Source organism: Glycine max, chromosome 2 (genome assembly GCF_000004515.6).
Source record: "Glycine max cultivar Williams 82 chromosome 2, Glycine_max_v4.0, whole genome shotgun sequence".
In the NCBI taxonomy this organism is placed as follows: Eukaryota; Viridiplantae; Streptophyta; class Magnoliopsida; order Fabales; family Fabaceae; genus Glycine; species Glycine max.
In genome coordinates this window covers 47860418-47869879 of record NC_016089.4, presented here as the reverse complement: position 1 = coordinate 47869879, position 9462 = coordinate 47860418, and the positions used below count along the sequence as shown (strand labels likewise).

Genomic DNA, 9462 nt, shown 5'->3' with positions numbered 1-9462 from the left:
TCTTTAAAACAAGAAAAGTAGTATCCCTAATAAGACAATGTGAAGTTGTGCATGCATTAAAATTGAAACAGAACTACTAGATTTCTGGTCGTCACTAGCTTTGTCGTCATCATTTTCTTCTTTGGGGTGACTGAAATTGGAAGGAACAATAGTGTCTGGTGCTGAATCATCATCTCCAGCAACAGGACTAGCAGGAGATGGAGCATCTTCTGGGGATTTAAGACTCTTTGGCAACCCTTGTCCATAGGTCACATTTATTTTGAAGTGTTGTCCACTCTTGCATTGGTCACCATCATAATCACCTGAGAAGAAGTATGTCATGCCTTCCTTCACCAAAGGAACAGCCACTGTCACAGGATGTGTTTGGGTGTTGGATGGATCAGAAGCTGACCATTGGGTTGTGTCCTTGTCTTGTGCATCATCATAGTCACATTCTTTGTATGTGGTGAAATTGTATGTCTGAACCACTGAGTGGTTAGTGTCCGAGTTGAAAACTGAAACAACAATACCCAAAAATCAAAAAGTTGTTAGGTAAGATTATTTGATGTCATAATAGAGCATGGTAGAGAAAATTGTACGAGTAATATATACAATCATATAGTAAAGTATTTTTATATTGTTAACCAAATATATAATTTTGTCGACTCTTATAATAATATATCTTAAAAATCATATAAGATAATTTTTTTATTGGTTAATAGTATAAAATTTGTTACATTAAAAATATATAAAAATAAAACTCAAATTGTAATACAAGATGTTTGTAAAAAGTTCAACCTAATTTCAAAGCATGTTATTGAGAGGTGAAAATAGAATATCATAAATATTGATACCAAACCGCCAACAACACCTCCATGTTCAAAGAATTCAATAGGATTATGATAGAAAATTTAATTGACGGCAACTGTAAAACTAAAACATTGGCATGGTCTGTTGTTCAAAGAATTACCTACTTTTCTGCCCAACTGAATGCTCCCCCTGCTACGTGGAAATGGCGTATTCTAAGTGTTTGGTTCAAGTCAATGTTTCTTTTTCTTAATTTATTCTTCATGAAACGTATGGCTTTTTTAAATGATAGCTTAATCATCGCCAATTATAAGTGTAATGGTTTATGGTTAGCTTCAATTTGACTATTAGCTTTAAAGCAAGTCCCTTTCCTCACTTTTTCTTCGTCTCAGAATATTATTATTACAATTTTTACATAAAAGAGAAATTAAACAAGTAGTAGAAATGAGTGGCCACTCAATCAGAGTATCAAAACAGAATATTTGTACCAAAAGAAAAGAATAACAAAAAGTACTACTAGTAGTTGTCAACAAGTCATTTTGGGTATCAGAATTTCCTTTTTCCCTTTTAGCCAAAAAGGGACAAATGGTAACTAACAGTAATATTCTTTGTTAGCTATTGTGTCAAATGGAAGAGTGAATAATTGAGTCGAAACTAACGGTTGTGGATCGTGTGACAGACTCCAGAAAAATACCAACAAGAGTAGTGATGCCTTTCTCTTAGTGCTTCCAATTTAAGCCTAACTTTTTTTCTAAATCGACTAACATTAATATATGGCACAACGTACCCAAAAAAACAGCATATATGCTGCAGAGGGAAACAACACACGATAGTACTATGATTGAAGCCAATCTATATTTTGTGTCACTCTAGAAGTATGTTAATGGTACAACATATTCCAAATTAAAAATACAAGTAAATAGTACAGCTTTGCTTCTTCTATCATACTTTAGAGAAAATAGATACTTTGTTTGCTTTCAAAGAAAGGATAAAAAAAACAGAGAAAAATTATAGGATGAGTGATGTAATATTATCTGTCTTTCCAATCCAGTATTTCTCTAAATCTGATTAGATATCATAGTAGTGTTGAATTTTAGTCAAATAAAACCAGATCAATGCAAATTGGAGATCAGATCAAAGAATTGAAACTAGAACAATCAAGCCATAAAGAAATTGTCAAAAAACATTCAACCACTATTTTTAAAGACAACAACAAAAAACACAAACAAGGATTGCAAGCAGAAAAACATGATGAAGAAACTTACTGAGGAAATCTCCCAAGCTGAATTCTTTACTGTCAGCCCACTTCTGGTAATTGACATTGGACTTCTCAGTATTGTCAAACCATCCTAAAGAGTCTCCAACTGTATAATTCTTGTAGGCCTCAGCAGATCCTGAGAGACAGAACAAAAGGAGGAGAAAACAAGGGACAGTTGAGGACATAGGGCCAAAAGAGCTGCTTCTTCTTCCCCGTTCCATTCTTCTTGGGGTTTGTGAAGGTGTAGTATGAAGCACAGAAAAACTGGCTTCTAATCACTGGCTTAAGAGAATGAGAATATGGGATTCTTGTGCTGCCAGGCTGCCAACTATGGAGTGTTTATGAAGCCCTGACTTTCTGCTGAATTACTAAAATAGTCACTGCTCCATGTTGCTCTAAATAATTTGTGTGAGACAAGTATAGTTGTTTTCTTTATATCTTTTTTTAGATATATTTTATTTATTTATTTTTCTTTTCAACATGATATTTTCTAATTGAGAGGCCACATTAGTGATGGTTTATTTGAAAGTGGACTCAAATTTTTTGAGAAGATGTCAATTCAAGTTTTGTAAATTTTAAAAATGTTAAATTATCTATTTGGTCTATATAGTTTCAAAATTTTTATCGTTTTAGTCTTATAGTTTATATTTTAATTTTTTTTAATTAGTTTGAAAGTGGTTTTTTAGTCTTTAAAATTTGCATTTTAGTTTACTTTTAATCTCTATAATTTGAAAGTGATTTTTTTAATCTCTATATTTTATATTTTAATTTTTTTTTAGTCTTTACCATCAAAATATAAGTAATATTATCAATTAGAATTAACTACAAAAATATTAATAAATAATTTGTAACTAATTTATCGCAAGATAATTTATAATAAAAAATAGTTGATAATTTATAATTAATTTGTAGTTAATTATTTTTATATATTTTTTTTAGTAAAGACTAAAAAGTAATTAAAATATAAATTATAGGAACTAAAAAGATTGCTTTTAAATTATAGGGACTAAAAGAGAATTAAAATACAAACTATAAGGACTAAAAAAATATTTTTAAATTATAGAGACTAAAAAGAATTAAAATGTAAACTATATAGACTAAAAAAATCACTTTCAAATTATAAGAACTTAAAAAATAAAAATAGTAAAATTATAAAGACAAAAAACATAATTTGAAAGAAGTTCAAAAAAATGACTGAAAATTTTGAGCAAAAATTAATCATAACAAATCTTATGAATGTTTTAAATTAATGACATGATTATTAAAAAAAATAATCTTTTGAGTTAGCAGTCAAGTAATTATATATATATATATATATATATATATATATATATATATATATAATAAACTTATTGATTTATATAATAATCACATTAAAAATGATAGAAAGAAATGATTTTTAATCAATTGATAGTGAACTTGTTTCTATTATTTTTCTGAAAATGCACAAGAGATTCCCAGGGGCAAATCTCATCATGGGTTTCATCATCACTCAGTTGTAAGAGAATCCCAATAAAAATAACCATGTGATAGTAGACACGTGGAATGAGCCAAAACGGTGGGTCGGTGACATATCTTGGTTAGATGTCTCACTCATTATTATAAACTTTGGATATAATAAGTGATGCTTTTAGAATATGAAGGAATAAAGGGAAAACTCTTCATCGTTGATATCTTATCTTCTTCGTAGGACAATTCTAGTATTTTAATTTTTAAATAATTGGGGGAAGCAAACACTATATTGACAAAACTAGAGCATTTATATTTACTGTACTGTTTAATTTTCTTAAAATTTAAAAACATTCCAAACAAACTAACATATAATATTATTCGATTGTTTTGTAAACGACTTAATTATTCTTATTCATGATGACTTACTTTTATTTAGAATTGAGCCGGTCCATAAGCCAATTCAATACTCTAAACTTGCCTTAATTTTTGTCTTTATAGTAATAGCGACTGAACATTATTGAAGTTTTCCTTACTTGTCAAGATTTGTACGAGTTTAAACTAATTAAATCGGGACAATCATTGTGGACTCCTCGGAAACTAAACAAGGGAACTTGAGTTATCACGATTTTAAGTACCACAAACTCAAGGTTTGCCACTCTTCATATAAATATTTTAACAATCAAAATATCTGGGGAAATAGATGTATTTGTTACATTGAAAATGACATGAATTCATATCCTTTGATATGAAATGGCACCCCTTTAACAACACAGCATTGGTTGTACCTTTGTTCTTTAGTGCAGTGTGCACACACAATTATTTCAATATAGCAATAAAACGATGCAACTACTTGGGTTTGACTTTGCATTTAGCAAGTAGACAGATTAGTTGGTCCTGAAAGTGATGTCCAAACCCTAATGTGATGTTATGCTTTTCAGCTATAATTTAGATAAAAGAAAATTAAATTGTTTTAGACAAATACACACAACCGAGAAAAAATTAATAAAAAGGACAGCATACACTAATATGGTGTGTTTAATTAATATAGATTTTAACCAATATAGCAAGACCTATTAACTTTTGAATTTGTCAACTCCAACTTTAAGGGTTAAAGTTAAGGAGATAAAAATAACAAATATTATTGGAAAAAGAAGTATTTTTTATATTAAAAAAAACAAATTATGTAGTTTTCCCTTTCTTAATTATTAAAAACTTTGTGCTTGCATTTCTTTAATCTTTGTTGACACATATCTCCCATTAATTAGAAATATGATCAAAATAATTTTTCTAAGACTTGAACAATCTTCTCTTATTAAATTAGCTTTTGAAGTTGAGTTTATTAAAGTTGATATACTTCTAGCTTTTAAAAAAGAAAAAAAAAGTTAAACTACTATTTCTAGAATGGTATTATATATATATATATATATATATATATATATATATATATATATATATATATATATATATATATATATTCTATTCTATTTAAATTTTGACCCGAGTGTAATGGTCTGATCTTACAAATTTTATGTTCTAATTGTTTAGTCTTGAATATGAGAAGGGTACGTATGTTAAAATGTTTTTCATTTCAGGTAGTGATAAGACTAAAATAATTCTTATAAAGCTTGCATAATTCTCTATGTTTAAACTAATTTTTGAAAATGAATATTTAGGGCAAATCCATTTAATTCACTCTCTCCCTTAAAATTGAAATAACTCTTACTCTTACGCCAAATTAGGAATGTCACCCATATGAAATTAATAATCAAGCATGCATTTTGAAAATTGTATATCATAAAGTGAAACTATAACACACGCATAATATAGAAGCTAATACAAATGAAAGTTTACGACTCAGAAGTATAAGTATATATACCAAGCAAAAGGCGGCCAATCTTGAAAATGTACAAAATCAAAGTACTTTAATTACTAAGAGCTTAGCTAGTAATTAAATAATTAAATAGTTTACAAATACAGGACGTATTAAAATCTCAGAACAGGACATTGGTTTAATTTAAACTTTAAAACGTTTTTAAAATGTCACACGGTATCCGTATAAATACCGTATACCTATCCCATCCTGTTTAATTTTGTTCTGGTCTTGTAGTTGAAGTCGTACGAGATGTATACGTTTTGAAATAGGATTTTCTTCTTATAAGAGTGAGTTGTCGTCTGTAAGCAAGTGTAAAAATGAATTAAAATTAATGAATGAGAATTTTTACCACCACTCTTATTTGTATATTGCTATTTGCTATATTGTTATTTTCTTTAATTAAGAGACAAGATTCACTGATACTTAATGTTAGACTTGATAAAATTACAACTGCAATAATATTTTTATGGAAGTTAAATTTTATTGATCCGACATTTGTGTTTTTGAATTACATTAAGTTTACAAGATTTCATGCAATTTAAAAATTAATTAACATTCCATCTTAATATCTTATTTTAATATGTGTGTGTAATATGGTATTTAAAAATATAGTTAAATTTTTACAATTAAATTACATACAAAGAAATTTGTTTTTAGATAATTGTCAAAATAATATATGTCCAACGACTAGATGATTAAAAAACTATTAAATATGTCATTTTATCATTGATAATTATAAACCAAGTTAAATTCAAGCCTATAAAATTTGATTTAATCTGACCTATTTTTGCCTATACTTGTGTTATCCAAATGTGTATGGGGTTCATATTTCCTTTTAATATGTGTCTGTGTTTAATATATCTAGTAGCATGCATGCATATAATGTCCTACATTAGGGTTCGATTTGGTCTCGTACTATATTTGTTTTGTTTAACTTAATGAGATAGAAGTGTCTTGGTTGTTTACGAGTGAGCCTATGAGTAGGTTTCTTAGAGTTAGTATTAATATTTGCATAATCTTACTCCATATGTTGATTCGATACAATTCTAAGATTGATCGTATCCCTTTCATTATTATAGATGTCATACTATGATTTTTTTTATTATATATATATTACGTTTGAACTTTTCTTATTCATCAATGATTCCTTCTAGATTTTTTTTCTTCTTTTTCGACTTTTAGTGTGTTTTTACTGTGAATCTCGCATAACTACATCCATAAACTTAAATCATCATCATATTATTATGCATCCTTCTCTACTAGTCAAGTTTCTAATGTAACGATTTGTCGTTCCTGACGATGATTATATCTATATCATAATTAAAATAAATATAACAATTTTTTATAATTTAATCCTATAATAAATTCAACTAGTTCAAACTTTGATATTAAGATTTTCTGTAAAAAATCAAACGGGATTTTAATCGAACAACATAACGTTGGTAACCCAGCTAAAGTTGATTTAACATAAAAGTGCCATTATTTTATTTTAGTTTGGCTTAAAAATGCACCAACACATGGAATTAAAAGGAGATATCATGGATGAATCCTCCCATGATTCAAGCAACCACCTCAGAATGAACTTGTCCGGTGTCCAACACCCCAACTTCCCCCTTAACATAAAGCACAACCCCACACTCACACCCGCTACAACCTTCGACTTTTCATCATGTAGGTTCAGCACCCGGAATAGATTGTCGCCAACCCCCATTTCTCAATTGTTTCAGTACAAATCGAATCTACAAGAAAAAAAAAAATTAAAATTAACCGTGAAACAACCAACACTATGTATACAATTAATGTTACTAAAGATTTTATAATACATCCCAATAATATTATTAATTATTGTTATTAAATTTGCTCACTGATATATGCTTGGATTTTTTCGTATGGTTAATCCTCACAAGAGAAGGGATGAATATGAAGGTAGATATATGAATATGATATAGTTTTAACTCTATGAAGACTAGCTAGTGATGTTTGAAGCTAGCCTTGGTGGTTTCTTATATAAGAAAGAAGAGGAAAAAGGGTCTGGGTGGTGGTGGCATAAGGAAGTGACACGATTGGTAGCAGTATGTGGTTAAACTAATTACGTTTTAGCTAGGTGTGCATTAATTTGTTGGTCTTCGAGGGTTGGCTAGCTCTGCTTTTTTTTTTTTTTTTTCGTTTCAGCATTCTAGATTTATCTTTGCATGCAAACAAACAAGCTTAATTTCATAATGTAGTTTAATATATAAATGCATGATTTAATTTTACTGATTGATACGTGAACTAGTTTCTATAATGTATGTACTCATTATGGAAACTAATTTTCGTAATGTATAAATGCTGACTCTAGTTTGTGTTTTCTCAGGTGTTTTGATGAGCGTGCAAACTTGTATATAGCATATACAATAGCTGCTAGTTCTAAAGGGATTAATTCTAACATGTTAGTTTAAGTGATACTAAATTTAAATTCATTTAAGTAGACATCGAGTTTGAACATTATGGAAAAAATATTATTAAAAATATTAATTAGATTTTGTCATGAAAATTAATTATTATTAATAAAATTGATAAATATCTCAAACTAATATCACAATGATAAAAAAAAAGAGAAAATTATACATAAAATATTGGTTATATAATAAATGAAGATAACGATTAGATACATTATTATAAATATTGACAATGTTATATTCTCTATTAAATTCGATATTTCATCTCCAGTCGAAATCGACTACAACGAAAATATATATTTTTGGGATATACAAAGTGTCTAAGTTTTTTGTCTACTAAATAATTGGCTAAACAGAGTTTAATCGAAGGGATGGTAAAAATCATGACACGTACATAGGCGCCTCGTGGCTTAAACGGCATTCGTCACATGTCTGTCTTAGAAAAGCACTTATCCAGCTAAATTCTCACATGCATGCACGTACGCGGCTTCCTTTCCTCACAAAGCTACACATTCATTAATCATTAGCCTTTTTTTTTTAATCAAAAAGTCTAAAAATTAATTACTGATTAATTTTTTTAAAAGGTTTATCAATAAGATATAATAGTTTTCATAAAATATGGCTTTTTAATTTTTTATGCGAACAATTTATATATAGCCACTTAATTATAACAATAGTTAGTAATTTTGAATCTTTGATCAGTAATTAAGTTTGTCATCATTTCCGATTTTTGATTTGATCAAATATGAACTTAATTGTTGGATGCCTTGGATATCCCCATTTTCTTTTATAATTTCTTTTTTTCGGCATATATAGATGTAATGACCTTCTTGGGGACAACTTTAGCAGTTGTAAATTGTAATAACCAGTGACCACTATAATTTGATGTTTCAAAATATTTGCCCCCCCAATAAAAAAATTGAACAAAATCAGTTCCACCATGTACAGAAGGTTCAGGCGTTCAGCTGCATATAATTTGTCTTTTTTTTTTTTTTTTGTCATATGATTTGTCTTCAATCTTCGATATTATCAAATTCGGTTAATTATTTGGGCCACGTAAATTTTCAATTCCTATGACTTTTTCTACCACGGATAACACTAAATGTTTTGTTCAGAAACATGAGCTTTTTCGTTCAAGCTAGGTTCCATATGCCCTATGTTTGCCAAATTTGATGCCAGAATGTGTGTTTCCGGCCTCAATCCTTGAAGAGTGTGGTTTGCTTAGTGTTTAATTACCACGGACATATAATTGACCGGTTTAATTAGGGACAAGTATAAAAACGCATTTAATTAACCAATAAAAACCGAAGTACGTACTATAGCATTACGAAAATTAAAAGACTTCATTTGAAGAGACCATACACACGTACTAATTCCTATATTGATCTCTTGAATTTAAGATGGATTGATCTCTTACATTCGGTTGAAGAGATACTCTTAATATAAACTGAAAAATATGTAAAATCATTCACTTATAATTTTATAGTTCAAATTTATTCTTGTCACTTTTTTCGTAAAAATAAATTTATGATTAGATACATCTCCTTTATATATTTATTAATAATGGTAAATATTAATTATTTTATGTTTATATTTTCCTTAAAATTAGTAAATATTAATGAATGCTGTAAAAATATTATTTAAAGACATTAAAG

At 28.5% G+C, this 9462-nt stretch overlaps 1 protein-coding gene across 1 annotated transcript; it reads right to left on the bottom strand.

Annotated features, from left to right (window-relative positions):
• Nucleotides 1-2359, bottom strand: LOC100499721 (uncharacterized). The gene is given in 2 exon segments (NM_001248153.2): nt 1-494; nt 2052-2359. Coding segments are annotated over 2 exon segments (705 nt in total). The 5' UTR covers nt 2266-2359; the 3' UTR covers nt 1-3.
• Between the last annotated feature and the right edge of the window lie 7103 nt (nt 2360-9462).